The 20482-nt window shown below is 47.5% G+C and overlaps 1 protein-coding gene across 11 annotated transcripts in view; it reads right to left on the bottom strand.

The window, feature by feature from the left end:
- Positions 1-20482, bottom strand: part of COBL (cordon-bleu WH2 repeat protein) — a 260373-nt gene that overhangs the window by 44717 nt on the left and 195174 nt on the right. For 4 of the 11 annotated variants that reach the window (XM_082661388.1, XM_082661391.1, XM_082661390.1 and 1 more), the window contains 3 exons: positions 19332-19470; positions 16272-16442; positions 6295-6473 (listed from right to left, as the gene is read on the bottom strand). In XM_082661388.1, the coding sequence (XP_082517514.1) occupies positions 6430-6473; positions 16272-16442; positions 19332-19470 (354 nt within the window). In that variant the 3' untranslated portion in view covers positions 6295-6429. Of the gene's footprint in view, positions 1-1643; positions 6474-16271; positions 16443-19331; positions 19471-20482 lie in introns of those variants that run through there. The other 7 variants (XM_082661394.1, XM_082661386.1, XM_082661387.1 and 4 more) reach the window with 4 other exon arrangements.

Here is a 20482-nt window from a genome sequence, read left to right as displayed (position 1 = left end):
GCAGTAAAGGCAAAAGCGTTCATCCACAGACCGTGCAGGGGCTTGTTCAGCCCGTCCCCTCCTTCGTGGGGGATTAGTGGAGACTGAGCCCCCTGCATGGGTGACCCTTCCTGCATCAGCACCCCTGGGTGGAGCCAGCCTGCTCTGCAGCCAGACGGGCACCCATGTGAGAGCAGGAGAGGCAGGGGGCTGCCGCTCACCCGAGCTGTGTCACCCACATGGGATGACCGCGAATTTTAACGACAGATTGAGCAGGTTCCCCTTAACCGTGTGCTCAGTTAGGCGCTGAAGAAGGGGCCTGACAATCATTTCTGGGAGGGCTAATGGTCAGGTTCACAGCCCTGCCAGAGTGTGCCGAGGGGCCAGGCACCAGGGTCAGGAACATGTGTGAGTGTGGACTGACCTGCAAGGCAGTGACTGTCACTGCAAACTGTCTGACCTCAGACCTACAGATGCCAGACAGATCGACAGAGATACAGATACAGATACACTGATATGGAGATGCATTGATATATAGATAGTCACACACACACACCCACACCCACACCCACACCCACACACACACCCACACACACCCCCATACTGCACCTGCTTTCCTTTTTAGATCTCTGGTTACACCAGCAACAGTGGATGGGGAGTCTGCCCATCTGAGCACAGCCCTCTCTAGCTGTGTGGCCTTAGACAAAAGGCACTCTACTTTTCTGGCCTCACTTTCCCTTCTTTGTAAACAGAGGGGGCTTGACCCTAGGAATGCAGTCGCTCGAGCCAGCTATTTGTGTGACCGGCTGCAACATAATATTGGCATAAACTCAAAGCCCAGATGTTTATTTTCTGTACTTTTGTACAGAAAAATTCTCCTTGAGATGGGCCATCAGTGGGATAATCAGGGTTTCCTGGTGTTTGAAAGGAGTGGGCAGTGGGGAGAGACTGTTTATCCAGGCACTTCCAGCCCTGTTAATAAGCCGCCTCTTCAGCTGCTAGATGGGGCAGCTGGGAGGGGCGGGGAGAGGGCGCTGCCCCTGCAGAGGAGCCCAGTGTGCTGCCCTGGCACCCCGACCCCGCCCTCCAGGTGGCAGGTCTGGAGTTGGTGAGAGCGGAGGATGCGGCTGACCTCCTTTCAGTGAACTTTTTAGCAAACTCAGCTTTCTGCACCCGCTCACGCCTCTTTGGCAGGAGAAAATGATGCCATGGAGAACAATCTTTCCTTTCCTCTTGAAAACCTGGATAGAGGAGAGATGGCTCCATGGCCCGTGTGTGCAGAAGCACGTGCGTGGTTGCGTTTCACCAATACCGCGTCCAAGGTACTGCTCTGGCTGAAAATGTTGTGACTGGTTTTCCCTCCCCGCAGACCAACGTTCAACTTTATCATTACAGTCATCACGTCTAACACTTTCCTAATTAGTTGCAACAGAGCTTTACTTCTCAATTAATTTAGAATTTTGGTTATTAAAAATTGTTTTTCTAGCTTTCCCCATTAGATTTATAGTACTGTTGTAAGGTAACCTATATAGCTACATGTATAATGTTTCATGTGTTCATACACACACACACACACACACACACACGCTAAAAATGATTACAGAGAGATGAGGAAACCTTTGAAGGTGCTATATATGTTTACTATCTTGATGGTGTGGTGATGGTTTCATGGGTGTGTACAAGTGTCAACACTTACTGAAGGATATACTTTCTTTACACACATGTAGGGCTTTTGTGTGCCAATTATACATCAGTAACACGCTTAAAAGATAAAAACTGCTAATTCCCATCAATTTGATTCCCATATTTCAACTTGCAATAGTAAAAGGAAACTTACAATCCACTACTAGATAAGAAAAATCTCAATTTAAAACCATTTGCTATTATTTGATATTTATGGGACTTCATGAACTCCGTCTTCATGTACACTATTTCTGTCCTCGAGCCCCAGGGCCCTAATGCAGGCCATTTGTCCAGGGAGCAGCTGTTCAGGCTTGGCACATGCTGCCCTCAGCAGGGTCACACTCTACCTTACTTGTGTGACAGCTGTGATGGGACGGGGGTGGAAAGGCAGATCCCCCCTACCCCGGGCATCCCCTTCCTGGCTCTGTCAGTAACCCCTCTGTGGGTGCAGATTTGGGGTGTGCCTGCCACTGGGGGGTGGGAAGAAAAGATTGAGAGAGAGGTCGTACATCAAAGGCTCCAAGGATTAGGCAGAAACGTCCATGAGAGAAACCAGCCAGAGGTGCGAATACTCCCTACTTCCAACCAGAACTGAACTTTAACCCCCTTTCATTGAGACTGCAGCCCTATAGGTGTAGACTTCATTTTCCCACTTTTGTCCACTCCAGTCAGGAGCCTGATGGCAAGACTTCATCACTTTCCCCTCCATCCTCTGACTGGAAAAACCGTAGCTCAAGAATAACCATAGCAAAGGAATTCCCGGCTGGGCCATGGAGATGGTGGGGGGCATGGTGCCCATTGAGTTCCAGGCCCCGAAGGCATGAGCGTTCTTACACATTCCAGAGGAGACAGAATTTCAAGGCCAATATGACTTAATATTGGCAACTTTACCTGGCAACGAGGACACATCTGTGGGCCAGACATGGCCATCTGCCATCTGGCTTAGAATTTGTGCTATTAGGAAGTCTTTATATTCCTCATTACCACGTCTTATTCATACGAAAGATATGAGGACCTATTTTCTCTTTAACCCTAGTTCCTCACACACCAAAGAAAAACATATGAGATACACTGGCTGTTGTGTTCTGATTTAGGTTACACGTTTGGTCACTTTCCCCCTCATTTTCCTCCCTGAAACCCGGAGGGTAGATTTATCACCCCGGAAACAATGTAGCCAGCCTAGATAATCTCAATAGTTCTCACCTCTTTGGTTTTGTTTTAATTGTATTTTTTTTCTTTACTGGAGAACATTTGTTCTTTGCTGGAGGCAGACACAACCTTCTGAGTTTTACACGGCTCTGCTCATAGTAATAAAAAGTTTATTATTTTCTTAAGAAGATGGATTATATAAAGCATTTAAGGGCAGAATAAACACAGAAAGTGATGATAAAGTTAATCTCACAGTTTCCTGTGAAGAGTTTTTGACAGAAGTGTTCTGTGTTGCTATCGGTGACAAGTAAAGCATGGGAACTCAGCCCGCAGATAACTCCAAGTCTCATTTCATTTCACACTTGGACTTGCATTTTCACCAGTGTTTGAAGTTTGCTTCTTGTTGCTTTACCATGGCAACTAATAAGCAGCAAAACTATTTTGAGTTTTTCTCCTGCTCTACGTTCCTTGGGTTTGAGGATGAAATAGTTAAAAACACACACGTGTGCTCGCATGCACACACACAATTCAGAGGGGAGAGAAGAAGTAAGTACTCTGTGAGTGGATTCCTAGACAATCGGTCGTGCCTTCAATACGTGTGTGGAGGGGCTCTTACTCCCCGCATAATATTTGGAAGATGTAATCCTATCTCTGCTACAGAAAAGTTTGTTTTGCCGTGGAAAATGTCAGTCTGCATATGGACATGTTTTGCATCAGACTACATGAATTATGAGAGTTGTGAACAAACAGTGTCATATGACAGACCCAAATTAACATGGAAACTGAAAATTAGCAGTTGATAAGCATTGCAAACACAGATGTAATGCGTGGTTGGTTATAATGGGTGAGAAAATACAATACCAGTGAGGAAACTGGAGTAAGAGTCTCCAAATTCTTTCATCTGTAGTACTAGGAGTATTTATTCACCGCAAAATAATCTCCGAATTTTCACAGGAAAAGGTCAAAAGTACCGGTGAAGTGAGATGGCAAACATTCTCATCTAATGCAGTTTAGAAATTACAGCGTGTCCCACTGCCCACTGCTGACACTGTCTCTACGGTGGAAATGGAAGAGTTTAAGCCAATTGCTGCTGAAAAATAATATAATTTCTGTGTGCCTTGGCACTTGTTATAGGGCTGGTGCCCCCTGAGGGCGTTCCTGGGAACCTGCATGGCTAGTCAAGGCTCGTCAGTCACTAGGGCTGCTTGATTTGTGTCTCTCTGGCTAGAAAATGTGAACGCTCACAAATCTGTTTTTCTTTTAGTTCGACTCTTGACAGTATGTGTAACATTATGGAGACAAGAAACAGACGGTTCTCCTATTGGCTTAAAAGGAGAAGAGATGACCCACAAAGAGGGATGGATTCTGGGCTGAGCCAGAAATGGAAACCTCTCAGAAATGCAAGTGCCTCGAGAAAAAAATATTTAAGCAAATTATTTTGTACGGTTCCTAGAAGATTCTGATGCTGGGTAAGCACGGTGTCATGACACACGTGGATCTCTAAAACTTGTTTATCGAATTGTCCTGAATCTTACCCAGCTGTGTGAGAGACCACCTTGGTGATAGAGAACCCTAAGGTGTTGTCAGAAATCTGTGTCTTTGGGGCTTCCCTGGTGGCGCGGTGGTTGAGAGTCCGCCTGCCGATGCAGGGGACACGGGTTCGTGCCCCGGTCCGGGAGGATCCCACGTGCCGCGGAGCGGCTGGGCCCGTGAGCCATGGCCGCTGAGCCTGCGCGTCCAGAGCCTGTGCTCCGCAACAGGAGAGGCCACAACAGTGAGACGCCCGCGTACCGCAAAAAAAAAAAAAAATCTGTGTCTTTGGCTAACTTCGTGATCCAGGATGTCAGGGGTGCCCTGGTCACATTCCATTTGTCACATAATTCGGTCGATCTCCACTGAGTTTGTTCCTTCCCACCCCCAACATCTGTGTCCTCTGTTTTTCATAGAGTGTGATACATTTTTTGTATTACATTTTCTGTCCCCCAACCAATAATTCAATGAACAATATCATTTTCTCCTGTTCTTCTCCTAACTTTTTGCCTTAAGACTTCCTACCGCCATCTTTCTTCAGCGTAATAGCTACTTCTTACACAAATGCTTCTTGCTGTAATTATATACAATCTTCTACAATCTTTAATGTCTGGGCCATAAATCCTGATGCTTTCCCCAACATTTAGGTAAACATTACCTTTTCTTGTTTAGACTTTCCCCACTTAATGATTTAAGGTCAAATGACTGCTACTTATCAGACAAAAGTTCTTTATTTCAATGCAAAAGAAAAGCACTTTCTAACTTGTTCTATGATTCCTCCTGAGTAATTTCTGTTTTTTTCACCAACACATGGCACTAGATTGGTTATACGCAGCTCTAGCTATATATTTCTAGAAGTTCTAGCTTATATTTACTAGTAATACCACTATCAGCTGCGATATTTCCTACATCAGTTATTGTTACCCTTCTCGTTGTGATCAAGCAGACAACAGTCATACAAGTAAAAAACACTCTTTTTTTTTCTCACTTTGAGCAACAACATTTAAAAAACCTTTTGGAGAGAAACATGATAAGCTTCTCCAATTCAAATGTAGCTTTGCACAGTAATAAAAATTTATCAAAGCAAGCAAGTCTTTTTTCCCTAAGCCATGAATCTTCACATGAGTATTTTCACCTGCTCTGTCTTAGGACTGCTGCGGTGACCAGTTCTCAGTGACTGCGTCGGTTTTCTCAAGATGGGAGAAGGACCTTAGTCTCTAGGAAGAGCAGGCAACACCCCTACGTGGACATGGTAGCTACACCCTCGGGCATATGTTCCACTCGTACAAACCTCCGGACTAGCATTTATCAAGTGGACCCATTGCTACTTCTTTTCTCAAGCGAGTCATGGTAAGTAGAAGCCATGGGCAGAGGTCATGTGCTACTCACTCTAACAGCCCCCAAAGCATCAAGCAAGTACCCCGTGTTTGGTGAATCAACAAAGCGAGACACATGTTCCTCTTCCTCTGTTTTCTTCTCATAAACTCTCTAAATGGCAGGGGACACAGTAATAGGAAAACCTGGAACACATCTACAAAAATGTTATATCCTACATATCCCGAATGGATACCTATAGATCAGGAGTGGTGGGTCCCTACAGGTTATATTCATAGTTCCTGGGCTTAGGCACTTAGTTTTACCAGGAAGATAGACTATTTCAGTTCTATCCACATTGCCCTTGCTGGTCAATTTATGGACACCATCTAGTTGAAAGGAAAATGGAGAAGAAATTATGTAGCCGACTATCAAGCAAGAAAAATATGAATTAATAATGAATTCAAATAAAGCAAGGTTCTTAATAAAAACATATCCACGTATCAATGAAAGGGGAATTTCAGACAGGTCAATATAAATCAACCTAGAATTTACATATAGAAGTCTTTACCTCCTACAAGGAAATGTGAACCTCGGTCAGACAAATCTCTGTTGCTTACGTATTTATATGTAAATTCTAAAGAAAGTAAGTTGCGGGTGTACAAATGAGCTCTTTTATGCTGACAGATGGAAGATCAACAGGAGAATCAGAGTCAGGACAGCAGAGGCACAGGGAAAAGTCAGAGGTACGGAGCTCCAGGAAGGGGCCGTCCGTCAGAAGCGCTTGGCATGGGTAGGGAATGATGCACAGCAATAAACTGCGGGGGGGAAAATAAACAGTAAAAGATGAACGCAAACTCTGGCAGAATAAATGTCACCCTTCTCATCATCGTCAAGGCCCTGGGGATTCAGCACTGCATAGAGAGTGCGGTGTCGGCCAAATCATCATATTACTAATGTTTCCTCCACTTCCTTTCTTTTTTAAAAAATTTAATTTATTGGGCTTCCCTGGTGGCGCAGTGGTTGAGAGTCCGCCTGCCGATGCGGGGGACGCGGGTTCGTGCCCCGGTCCGGGAAGATCCCACGTGCGGCGGAGCGGCTGGGCCCGTGGGCCACGGCCGCTGAGCCTGCGCGTCCGGAGCCTGTGCTCCGCAACGGGAGAGGCCACAACAGTGAGAGGCCCGCATACCACAAAAAAAAAAAAAAAAAAAAAAAATTTAATTTATTGTTTTTAATTGAAGTATAGTTGATTTACAATGCTGTGTCAGTTTCAGGTGTACAGCAAAGTGGTTGAGATATATATACGTGTGTGTGTGTATATATATGTTCTTTTTCAGATTCTTTTCTCTTATAGGTTATTACAAAATACTGAGTGGAGTTCCCTGTACTATACAGTAGGTTCCTGTTGTTTACCTATTTTATATATAGTAGTGTGTATATGTTAATCTCAAACTCCTAATTTATCCCTCCCCGCCCTCCCCTTTGTTTTCTCTGTCTGTGGGTCTGTTTCTGTTTTGTATGTAAGTTCATTTGTATCTACCACTTCCTTTCAGTCTTTGACTATGTCAGTTATTCAAAGGGCCTGTTGATCCAACATACACAATTCTGTCCTTGGGAGAGTTATATCATCAGCATCACGGCACTCACTGTTGTCTTGGAGGTTTTCTAATAAAATGATATGGATTTGATACAAAACCTTAAGGTCCTTGCAGGCAGAGACAGTGACCAGCTGGTAGGAAAGCTCCTGGAAAGAAGTCTAAGTGGCTTTCAGAGCTCTAGGGAAAAACAGATAACATTGCTTCCCAATGCCCTCAGCAGCAGATCAATCAATCCAGCCTTGACAATGTGGATACTAAGCAGGGCTCAAGCATAAACTCAGAAAATACTGACTGACTTACTGAGCTGGAGACAGGCATCAACTGCATATGCATGTTGACCATTGTTTTCAAGGAGCAAACCTCTCCTGGGTTTTGCTCTTTTCCGCAGTGAGAGACGGACCCTCTGATGAAGAGCCATCGATTGCCTGGAGTAGCTTGAGGCCCTGAAGGCCTCGAGGGTTAGGGATTAAAACAAAGGACAGCCACGCCTAAATGCATAGAAATTTATTTATCTCATAAAAATCCTTACGACAACAGGTTAGAAGACTACTGTCGGTAAAGAAATGATGGGTTTATAATCCCTATTCACTTTTTAACTAATAAAATAAAATAATGATATTTATTAAGAATCTCAAACCGTTCTTGAAAAATCAAGCTGTCCATTCCTTACTTCCAGGAAGAACTGAAATACATGTGAACCCAGAAAGAAGTTCTTATAACTCTTGATGTTAAAAAGTTGGTTCTTACGCCAAACCTGAACTTAGCCTGCAAATTAAAACTCTCAGAGACACAGAAACCTGTTTGATTATTTGTGTCAACTCACAGCTTGAGCAGTGAATTAGGAAAATAAAAAATAATATCGCCATCTGTTTTCTTAACTAAATAATTTTACTCCCTTTCAGCATTCCTATTTATATGTTATTCCTTTGCAGTGGGAGGCTGGTAAACGGTTAGTCACCAGCTCTCTGGAAAAAGTAAAAGGGATAAACAGACAGATAAAGTTTTACTGATACAAAGGATGGGTAGCACAAAATTTACAAGTAATAATAAAATATACAATAGTCTTTGTCGTAAATTCTATATGACCAATTGATTCTCACAGAATCCTTTTATTAATTTTTGTCAAATTATTTTATCTGTAGTCAGCCTATTATTACCATTGACAAACACGTGTCTTTTTGACACAATTGTGGATTGATCACTTTACGTTAAGCAGTTAGATGAACATGAAACCATGAAGATAGATGTTGGAATTTGGCTTCTTTGTCAATCACATGAATGACCTTGTTGAACTGAATAGTGGTTTTTGGAAAATGGAGGAACCATTCTTCAACTTTGGCGGGATGGGGTAGGGTGGTGCTTTTCACAATGCATTGGCTGTTGATAATATGCTTTTATAATTAATCTGCATTATTAACATTTCCCAATGTTACATCCTACACCTGGGCAATGAGCACACAATAAATCCAGCCCTGATTTGTATAGCCTTTGCCAATGTCCATGGTGTAAATGCTCCTTCCTTGGTTGATTTCCAGACCTCATCAGTCAGTGAATGTGGTGCTGGGAAGAGGTGTGCAGTGGTGTGCTGTTATATGGCATTTTCACTGTTGCATATTATTGAATCATATTGATTCAAAGTACATAACCTCAAGAACACAGAAATAGTAAAATGTAGTAAAATAATTAGAAAGTGGTGAGTTTTTAATATGTTACCTGTTTTTAACATTATTTAATTGTAAGCTTACATACTTTACTTTTTAATAATGGTTCTACTTAGCAATTGGCTTGCAAAATTCCTAAAATTTCAACAACCTGCTCTCACCAGCTGGTGTGAGCCAGGTCCAGTGCATACCTGCTCCCTGAGTTGTCACTTAGTTCTTCAATTCTCTCTCAAGTCAGGGACATGGTAGCTTGCAAATAAAGGGCTAAAAGGTCATTAGCAAAAGGAAATGTGTTCATAGCGTTTTTAAAAATACTGTATATAACTCTATCATGATTCTCATTGCTTTGCTTCTAAGTAGTATTCACTCTTTAGTTCATATCGGGTAGATTTAATGGTTTTCAAGGTACCATAATAACAGGCTAACAATTCAGTCCATTTTCAAAATGTATTCTGAGCAGGGACAGACTCTGCTCCCATAGTCACCGACTTCCTTCCTTTTATGAGACGGGCCATTTGCTCACCACCCAGTTCCTGTTTTGCTGGATACCGTGCCCTTTCCCATGGCAGCAGGAGCAGCTGCGTGGCTGGTTCTCTCGCCACAGAAGGAAAGCGGCGAGTAAACCCAAGGCAAGGCGAGAGTGCTTCCCTGGCCTTGCTCTGAAGTCCACACACCTGTAGGGTTGCAAGGGTGCTTCCATGACAAACGAGACTCCCAGAACTGTGTTTGTGTCACAAGCGTCAGGATTAACTACTTTGTTTGGAAAGGGGCCAAGTGTTGGTTCCAGTTGTAAAGTAAGATGTTAGGTGACTTGAAAGGCTATTGGTCCCGACATAAGGAGCATCAGTGAAGCTCCTGTCCTGTCCTCTCTAAGCTCTCCGCTCAGGCCAGCTCATGGTCGGGGAACTGAGATCCCGCATGCCACGCGGCACAGCCATTAGTGAGGCTCTCGTCTGGGAGTGTGGGGATCTGATTATAGCCATTTTGCCAGTAAACCACAGAGCTGGGCCCAAAATATTTCTAGATTTTCAGATCTTCTGCTGAGTCACACTGCCTAAAATGCCAATTATTGTTATTATTATTAATTTTATATTGAGGAAATTACTATCTTCTAATTGCGAATGGATAGTTTATTTCTCCCATTTTATTCCCCTAATTTAGAACTTCCTTAAAGTTCTTTAGAATGGGACACTTGTTCACAAATTGAAAACCAATCAGCTAGAAAACATCGCAATGGTTGTCACAGTGGTGCTTTAACCTTACATGTCATTTAGAACAGGAGACAATGGCCCTTTTTCCCTCCCTGCCTTTAAAATCCTTTGCCAATTACCTTAGAAAAGTATGCCCAAGGGAAGGCTGATTTCCTCAAGCCTGGTGTAGGAAAATGTATAAGAAAACGACAGTCACTGGACAGTTTAATTTAAAAAATATAAGACAAATTGAGGAGCTCTCTGTGCATTGTGTTTTAAAATCCCCAGGGTCTTGTCATTAAAATAAGTAGCTAATAAGTTGTTAACAACTTAATCATAACTAGTACTGCAAATCTTGTAAACAAACAATTCAGTGCAACTAATGGGATAGACTCTACCACCATGATTCACAACGAAGGTTCAACTAAAACTGAAATCAGAGAGCGAGCTGGTTAGAAAGTTATGGGGGGAAATCCACAGGCACAATTATACTGGTTTAGACATGCACCTGTGTACTTGATTAGATATCTAAAAGTTAATGTGAAAGCTTATTAATAAGAAACAAAAAGATTGAAGAGCATAGGCCAAGGAATTACTATTTACTGTTGTTACAATTATGCAACAAAAGCTCAAACACATCACCAAAGCCTCATTCACGGTGACCTTTGTGCCATGAGGCTGAGACATCACCCAGCCTAACCGTTCTTCTCCCACGTGTGCACCAAGCATTCACCACCTCAGACTCCACAGGCTGGGCTGGCCATGGCTGCCAGGGAGAGAGTGACAGCCTGGACCAGGCCAAGGGACCTCAGTCCTGCACCAGGCGATGCAGAGGCCAAGTCCACCCAGCTTCACACTTGCCCTAGCCAACTTTGAAGAGGCTGCATTTTGTCTATCCTAAGCTAAGCTCACCTTGGAAGAGAGAAAATGATGCTTCTTAGAGCAGAAAGTGATTTTAAATGAGATACAGGATTCCAAAGATTGATTGGTTGAACACCCAACTTCACTAACCCTATTCTGTTATCCTCTTGGCTACTAAGATGATCAAGAAACCAAACCCTTTAGTCTCTGGGCTCTAAGTGAGCACCTTCTAATGTCAGGAGCATTTCTAGTAGTTCCTTTGGTTTGTCAAAGCAGGAAATGGGAAATGTAGGTGGAGGCCAGGCCTGAACTGAAACTGTCCCTGAAGGAGGACGGTGCCCTGGTGATTTCTGACTTTCAGGTGTATGGTCACACTGCTTTGAGTCACTGCCGGCACCCAATCATCCCTCTGCACTTGCTCACGACGCATCTTATGTTCTCCAGACACAGGAAGGAAACCTCAGGCTACAGCCCGTGTGTGGTGAACACTGCTGGCTGTTGATGCAGTGTGCATACTCCACGTTTCCCAGCGAGCAGAGTTCCTGTACTGACCAGCTACTCCCACAATCGCAGGGAAAGCTGACCCCACCCCAGCTGTCAGGATGCACCTGACTCACCTCCGGGGATTCCATCCTCACCCAGGGACTGGGTCAGCCCCAGACCCAACCCTGGGCCATGAGACATGAGAGGAACTCTGCAGCTGGGCGTTTCTGGGAAAGGTTCCCTTTTCCTATGAAACTATTAGAAAAGATGGTCTCTCTTCCTCCCCGAGACTTCCGGTGCCTGGATGGGATGCAGGGAACAGCCATGGCGCCCGGGGTACCAGCCGGAGGAGGAAGCCAACCCCAAAGATGATCTAGGGAAAGCCTTGATGGCAACTCGAGGCCTCAGATTCAGCACTGAAGTCTGTCCCACCGGGATTCCTAATGAGATAAGAGATTCCCTAACTGAGTAGGTTTGAGAAGGGAGTTTTGCAACCTGTATTGATTATCTATTGCTACAGATCAAATGACCTCAAAACTTAGAGGCTTCAAAGCATAAGGATTTATCTCATAGTCTGTGTGGGTCTGGAATCTGGGATGGCTCAGCTGTGTGCAATTGTGTGGACCAGAGCTGCAGTCTCACCTGCAGGCTCTACTGGGGAAGCTTTGCTTCCAGTGTCACTCAGTGGCCATGGCAGGACTCAGCTCTCATGGTCAGTGGACTGAGGGCTGCTGGCTGGAGACTCCCTCGGTCCTTGCCCCGTGGACCCTCCCTAGAGCAGATCTCAGCCCGGCAGCTGGCTTTCCTCGGGGTGAGCAGGTGAGAGGCTCCAGATGGAACCCACAGACTGTTTCCACCTAGTCTCAGAGGTGACAAGTGACTTCCACTACTGCTGCCACATTCTACTCATTAGACACGAGTCTATGTTCAAGGGGAGGGCTACATAAGAGGGTGAACACAGGAGGTGGGGGTCATCGGGAGCCAGGGTACCACAGGGCGTCTTGACAGACAGACCCGACCAGGAGACAACTGAGGAATGGAAGCCCGGGCTGGGATGCTAAAGGTGTGACTGCCAAGGTCTCCGATGCAGTGCTGACACCATGGGAACATCCTATAGACAGACCACAGTGCCGGCGCTGGATGCCCTTTAAGACCGGTACAGCCTCCGAGTAGCTTCAACTAGTGGGGTAGCACACACAGGCCTGTGTAACGAGTACGGTGAGAAGTGGAGGAACACCTAGAGGACAACAGGAGGGAGGGGTAGCCATGCCAAAGACCAAAGGGCTCCTAGGCTGGAGCAGGGTGAGCACAGAGACCCCCGCCCCTGACTGTGCGAGAGAATGTGGAGATCACATCAATCTGACATCCAGGCTGGGTCCCCCCAGATCTGGCGCAAGGGCTGGCCGTGGAAGGTGGCCTCTTGGAGCTGAGCAGATGCATGAGGGGATGGTCATCCTACCTCTTCCGACCACAAACTGTACATTGGTTCAAAAAGAGCTCAGGAGATGCAGATAGATGTGGCACTGACCTGGAACACAAGTCTCCTCCTGTTTGCTTCTGTTCCAGGTCAACATGGTCTTAATGGCCACGAGTCAAGCGCTGCTAACACTTAAAGCATAAAAATAGGAAAGAGGACTTGTCCTTGGGTCAGGGCTTGGGGCCCACCTGGTGCCCAGGTCAGCTGGCAGAAGGCCTGGGACAGAAAGGAGGGTTGGAAGCCGTAACAGGAACACCAGCAGAGCCACCAGGACGGGAACCAAGATTCTGCAGAGGCAAGGCTCAGGGACAGGGGGATGGCTGGAACAGAAGGTTCTGGAATGGGAGAGATCAAAATAGGAGGTGTGGTATGAGGACCTGTTTCATGTCTTCTTTGCCACCTTCTCACATCTGCGTACAAATCCAGTTACTATTAATTCACTGCTACCTAAGTCTTTCCATCTTATCTTTGGCTGTGCTGACTGGTTTTCAAGACAATGTAGCTTACCTCTTTGTAGTGACCTAAGTGGGACATACCACCTGTGGTACAAATCACAAAGAAGGCGCACAGACAAAGGTGCCCAGTGGCAGTCTCTGGCATAGTGGGAGGAACGTTCGGGCTGGGGGCAGGCAGAGGCTGAAGGTCAAAGACGCCATAATGTCGATTCCTGCCAGACGCATTCCGCAGTGAGACCAGGGGCCAGTGATGCAGCTGCTTCTGGCTCAGCGTCTCCCCAGCGAGGGTGGAGCGAGAACTCGCCCGGCCTCCAGGGACTCAGGTCTGATTTCCACCACTAACACATCGTTTCTTAGACAGAGAACACAGGTCTAACTCCGGCTGAACACACGAGGAGACACACAAGAGCTTACGGCTGGCAGATGAAAGTGCCTGCTGAGCTCCCATGGCTACAAACAGATGCAAGTTCGATGGGCATGCAGGTGAGATGCACACGCCCACAAGGGGCGGAAATCACACCCGGCACTCTACATGCCGACAGTCCATAGCTCCCCAGAGACAAGGGAGAGCAGTACCCAGATCTCAACGTGGTGTAAGAAGTGAAACAAATGACAACAAAGGAGTCGTTTTCCCTCACTTTTTTAAAGACCTGAATCAAAGCAGGTGAACTGCTTTCTGCCTGGCTGGGCGGGAGATCCTAGTTTTTCCTGCTGTGAACAATGCCCGGGATGGTCCTGCTAAATAAAAGCTCCAAGCTGGATGCGTTAACCCCTGGTGCACACGTGGTCAGGAGGACAGGGCTAGGGGACAGGAGGGGTCCTGCTATGCCCGGGCCAGGCTCTCCGTGGTCCTAACACTCACGGGGCCCCGCTCTGTTCCCCCTGTGCTTCTGTGCTCTCTTCCTGACGTTCCTGTGGGTGTGTGAGAGGGGATGAGAGGGAAGGAGGGCAGGTGAGTTATGTCCAGGGCAGGGGAAGGTCCTCGGACATGCACGTGGGGAGAGGAAGACATGGAGAGAATTGTCCCGGGACAGGAGAAGAAGACGGGAGCCTCCAGGCGAGAAGGCAGGGAGCCTCCTGTTCTGTCTGAGGCTTGTTCATTCCCTACGCAGACCTTTGTTGGAAAGCCTCCCAAGGGCAGGGATGGGATGTATTTCCTCAGCGCTGGAGAGACCCAGGGGGAAGCTCTTCTTCTGCAGGCTGATGCAGGCCTTTAAAAGCTGAGGACCTTCCTGGCGGTCCAGTGGTTAGGACTCTGAGCTTCCACTGCAGGGGGTGCGGGTTCCATCCCCGGTTGGGGAACTAAGATCCCGCATGGCGTGCAGCGCGGCCAAATAAAAAAGCAGCTGCTAAATCTTGTCCTCGGTCTCCCCAGCAGATGCCACACACTGTCCCCCCAAACCCAGGCAGGGGCCCGGGGGAAGCTGGGGTCTGAGGGTTTACATAAGGCCAAGTGTAGGGCAGTCCGTGGGCCTGGCTGTCCCGTCCTGTTAGGCCCCCTGAGCTCCTGGGCTGTGGCCTCTCCTCCCTGCCAAGGGCCACCGTCTCCCCTCAGCCCTTCCTCCCTCACGGGCTCTCCAGGGGGGACAATCCCCGGTGAGGACCACGGGAGCGGCCACTCAAAGCTCACGGCCTTGGCCTGTGGGGCTGCAAATCCACTCTCTTCAGAGATGACACAGCTCCAGAGCTGTCTAAGCCTCGGTGTCATCTTTCCGACTCATCTGTCTAATCCTCCATTTCTGAATCCCCTACGAATTTCATTTGCATTCGGAAGCATGTCCAACGTCAAGATGATCAAACAGATTTTGAGGATGGAAAAGAAGTCTTTGTGAAACGAGATCAAATGAATCAGGATTATTTTGCCTAGAGAAAGTTGGTAAGTAATCCAACGATTATCTTCTTTCCCCAGAAGCTGGCAGGGAGCTAGCTGTCATTTCCAAAGAAGACAGAAAAAGATCAAGTGGTTCGATGGTGGAAAAGGATGGACTTCCTAACCAGAGGGCTGCATATCTCATGTGGGTGCCAGCTGTTCCCCAGGCTGAATGTATAGAGACGTTTCACCATCGGGAAAATGCAGTCCTGGATGGTACCTGCTTTATAAGGCAATAGCCCAGCACAGCTCAGGCATCCTGATGGAGGGACGCACCCAGGCTCGATGTCCTGTGTGTGTGTGTGCGTGTGTGTGTGTGTACAGTGAAATACACAGAGCTAATATCCACCTGGAGGTGGGAGTGCTATACATGGTGCTTATTAAAGTCCAAAAGAAATCCCAGGAAACAACGAAGAAAGCCTGATCTCAGACAGGGTGTGACAAGAACAGAAACAAAACGAGCCTTTAATTGTGGCTGTTGCTAGACTCAAATTAAGCTGTTTCCCCTTCTGGTACCTCAGTCTCCCCTTCTGCGGGAGCTTGGCCACTGGCTGTAGGGTTCAAAGATTCTAGTCCATCAAGTCCCCCCAGCTCTGGAGCACAGCCGCCTTGGCATTCACAGCTGGCCTGAGCGAGCTTAGCAATACAGCCTATACGATCGCATCGTTGCTGTGCTGTGCTGTGCTGAGTGGGCCACCTGTGGGCACTGCGAGGACAGTTCTAATTTGAGGGACATTTATTTGCTCCTAGCTGCTGTCTCCACCCACACGATGCAATTCTGGCTTAAGTCTAACCACAACATGAATGATTAATGGGTTAAATCATTCTTCACGGGTACCTGCCTGGCATTCGGAGTGCATTCACTGTTAGCTGGACACACTGCGTTGAGCGTTGAGAGAGGAAAGCTGCAGGGAAGAGGCACACACATCCCCAGGCAAGAATGGAAAGTCTGGAAACCCAGCGCCGACACCAGAGACCAGAGAGGTGAGGCGTCGACACAGACGAAACGAGAGGCACGTACGTGTGGGTCTCAGGTCCGAGGCCTCGGAAACAGCGCCTTGCCCAGGAAAGCCGAGAGGCTCTGCCACGTCTGTGTCAGGAGGAGGGTAGGGTGGGGGTGGGGGAAGCACTAACTGGGGGGGCCCCCGAGCAGTGCCTCTGGGAGGCTTCTGTGGCACCTGTCGTCCGACACCTACGTGGAATCAACAGGGATTACTTCAGAAGGTTAAGCCCAGAGGCCCTCTGTCTCCAGCGGAAGGTACGTCACCATCACTCAGCCACACCGAGAGCGCCTCACAGCTCCAGATGAAGACACACCTGCACTAAGCCCAACCTCACCCGACATCAATCCAACCTCACCCGTCACCAAATGCAGCCACACCTGGAACCAAATCCAAACACACCCAGCAGCAAATCCCACCTCTCTAAAGTGTTAGCATTTTACATACGTGGGGTCCTATCCTTGGGTTAATTTGAATGTACTGCCATTTGTTTCTGAAAGGCACAAGTATTTTTAAAGGCTGAAATTATTATTAAGAGGTCCCTAAACAGCTCTGTCAACTTCAAAGGAACTCTTTTTCTTCACGTTAGTCTTTTTCAGGTTCACAGGTTTTTTAGCTTGTTCTTGTTGCTTACATCTATTATTACCTATTACAGATCCAATAACCCCTAATTTGCTCTACCTCTTTAAGCCCATTTATACTATCAACCTCTTCCATTGTTTGCGGTAACAGTTTTTAAACTTTGTTTTGAAAAGGATCCTGGGCTGGAGAAAGGGTGGGGATGTCCCCCAGGCCAGTCTACCTCTCAGACCAACCGAGCAGCCCTCTTTGATCTATTCACATTGGGAACCTATTTACCATTTTCTATAGAAATGGTTTTCTTCTGCTAATAAAGTTTTTGAAAGTTAATGACAATATAACGAATGATAGGAGTTACTAGTCATAAACTGTGCTCATGATTATTTCTTTAAAAAATACTGTCTTCAAGCTCTAAAGTTTAGAATCTTCTAGTAACTAATAGAGTCTACACTTCATGCCCTTCATCAGACTATTAATAAAAATATTAAGACATCATTTCTTCATCAAGAAATATATCCATTATTCCTTCTCTTGCTTATAGTTCTTTAGACTTGGAAAAATATTAATTTCCTCATATATACACATCATTTCCTCTCTCAAAGTGCACATAAGGCAAGGCGTCTGAATGAGTGTGGTTTGCTTGGCCCAGGTAAGCACCTGACATGACAAGGCAACCCCAAGGGCAAGGCAGGTAGAATACCCTCTCTACTGGAAGGCTTCCTTTTGTTTACCAAGAAATTTCGGTCAGGACCCAAATCCAGCCGGCTGCAATACTGCTTTAGTGCAAGTTCCAAAAACATTTTCAATTTCTATCTGCAGCTGTCTGAATACACAAAGAAGCTCAGCGTATTTTGTTGTGGTTTGGGCTACTTTTTCAAAATTATTATCTTTTAACCTAAAGCCAAGACTTTGGTTAAAAGTTCTGCTGTAGTGCCGTTACTGTACTTTTAACTCATGGGGATTTCTGATGGGGATGGAAGTCTGCTTTGAAACGGCCACCAAGACCGCTGACCTCAAAAAATATTCAAAGTTATTGACGGGAGGAAGGGAGCTTCTGGCCTCCTCCTTAATCCACAAAACAGAAGTCCATGGACCAGAGAGAGACCCACAGCAGTTACTACCATGCATACCTCCTCTTTGCGCACGTTCCTTAGAGAGGGAACTGTCCCTACTGTTTTCACTTTAAAATGCCCTTCTCTCTTTTTCTGAGACCCCTGTGAGTACCAGCTGCCCACCCCCAGGCCAGGCTCTCCAAACTCGTTGCACACAGACCTTGGTCCTTCAAGGCTGAATCGGGAGGTCCTTCCAGGGGTTAAAATGGGCTGTCTGGCCTGGAGGTTGGCAGGATTCACCACATCTACACTACCCTAACCATGGATGCGTCTTAGAATTTCAACAAGGACTCTTAATCTGAGTTCTTCATCCACTTATGAAAAGAGTGGGGAGAAAGCTTGGAAGGCGGAATGGGAGTCTCATTATGGAAAAAAAAAAAAAAAAAAAGAAAACCAGGTTTATTTGAAGGAGCTTCTGATCACATTTCCTTCAAATCAGATAGTTTCTCCTTTGGGAACGACGATGGACTGACATGAAATACTGGCTGTATCTCCTTAGCAAAATCGATTCCCAGTCTGTGAAATGCTAAGACGTTAAAATCGAGGTATTGGCCGGGGGAAAACGCTGACCAACAGCAAAGGAGCTCTTATGAAAGGTTTAGGGAGCAACAGTGCGACCACTTATCCCTGGGCATCTTTTCCCTTTGGGGGCTGCAGCCATGAGATCAACGGCAAAATGTGAGGCTGCCTGGGGGACTGAACGGCACTCCTGTGATGACTGGAGCACTTGTGTCAGGGGCTTATCTCGGTCCCTACACAAATGAAACAACAAACACTGAATGATTTTAGAATAAAATCGGCCATCCCTGGCTGGTGGACCTAGAGACCCCCATCTCTTCTCTCCCTTGTAACATGAGGGACTAGGTGTCATGGTCGAATACGTCTCTGCTCACAGACACCAGGATTGCACCCTCTTTACTCTGGCTTCTCTTTTTCTCAGAGAATACCATATAGGAAAGCTTTATAAGTGGAGATCAATTTCAAACAGGGTGCTCAAAAGATGACTGAACTGTTGTCACATGACCTACTGTATAAACGCCCTGCGGTCGAGACGTCTTCCACACCAGCATCCGTGGGCGCCATCCTGGGACTCACCCCCTTCGGTCAGGGAGGCGCCGTCCCCCAGCCACACTCACCAGCTCTCCGTCACTCGCACTCTCCCGAGCCTCTTGACCAGCACGCCTTTCCCACCTTCTCAACGCCCGCGCCACCCCCAGAAACTATGCCTGTCGGATGTCCTTGACTCACAGCCGTTCATTTCCAGACTTTCTTTCTTTAGCCTAAATGCTTTCCGAGTTAATGCCATCGCGGAGGAAGCCAGGGCAGGGGTGAGAAGCAGCGCTGAGATGCAGGCCAAGCACCCAGAGGCGCGCGGACGCCATCACTCACCCGTCCTGCCCTTCCTGTCCTCCTCCCTGCCCTCCGTGCGGGGGGGCACCAGCGGGCTGGACGGCGGGGGCTGGGGTGCAGGGGGAGCTGGTGCACGTCTCTTCTTCTTCTGTAAGTCCATCTGTGACCCCAGAGACACCTGCGAAGCACAAGGGAGGACAAACAGCGTGAGGGTGGCTGTGCACGTGAGGGTGGCTGTGCACGTGAGGGAGCTGGCCGGCGTGACGGGTACCCCGAGGAGGGCTGGCAGGTTGCCGGTCCCCTTTCTGGGGCTCCTGGGCAGGTGGTGGAGGCATATGGGTGTGAGGGCTTGCTGGTTGCCCAGGAGTGGCCCTGAGGGGGTCCGGGGATGCTCAGAGATGCCCCCCAAGACCCCTAGGTGGCAGGGGGCGGGGGCTCTGCCCCATATTTCCTAGGGGCTCCAGGCAAATCAGAAGACTTGGAAATCTCTCCTCAGCATAACTATGAGAAAGGGGATCCTGAGCTCTCACTTAAATGCAAAGAAGAACTATTCCTTCTGGAAGCTTTACCAAGGGCCCCTGCAGAGGAAGGACAGAGGGCATCTCTGGCCTTACCCTTGGCCTTTCTCTTGCTCTCCTGCCCCTTCAGCCAGGGTAGCAACTGTCCACAGGCCGACCGCCCCGCACCCAGAACCGCAATGGATTTGCCAGCCCATGGGACACAGGCATATGGGACACCACGCTCCCACCCAGCACGGAAACCCAGCTCCTCTGGGAGACTCAACAGTGACAGATGCACAGCTTCTAACGGCGGCTTGTTAGGATCGAGCAGGTCTCACTGTTGAAGGGGAAATCCGTTCTGTCTGCAAGGCTGGATTCACTGATTCCAGGTCTCTGTTCCCGAAAGAGCGCAAACTGTTCCTCTCCTCTGCACTACAGACGAAGCTTTCCTGCCTCCACCCTCCGATGGGACTGCATGGGAAGAGCACTGCGCCACCTGCAGAGGATGTGCAAGGGCCGGCAAGATGCCTGCGCTTGGTTCCTGCCCTGGGGGGCTTACAGCAGCCTCGGACCTCCAAGCCCAAGGAGGCCCTGGTCCTTCAAGCGCTTGTCCTGGGAGGGGTGCTGCCAACACCACCTGCTGGGCCTCGAGTCCTTCTCTTGGAGCTCCTCGGTTTATCAGCTCAGGTT

This window comes from Grampus griseus (genome assembly GCF_964374135.1).
Source record: "Grampus griseus genome assembly, chromosome: 9".
Taxonomy (NCBI): domain Eukaryota; kingdom Metazoa; phylum Chordata; class Mammalia; order Artiodactyla; family Delphinidae; genus Grampus; species Grampus griseus.
Note: the sequence above shows the minus strand (reverse complement) of the source record. Positions and strands in the feature narration are given on the sequence as shown.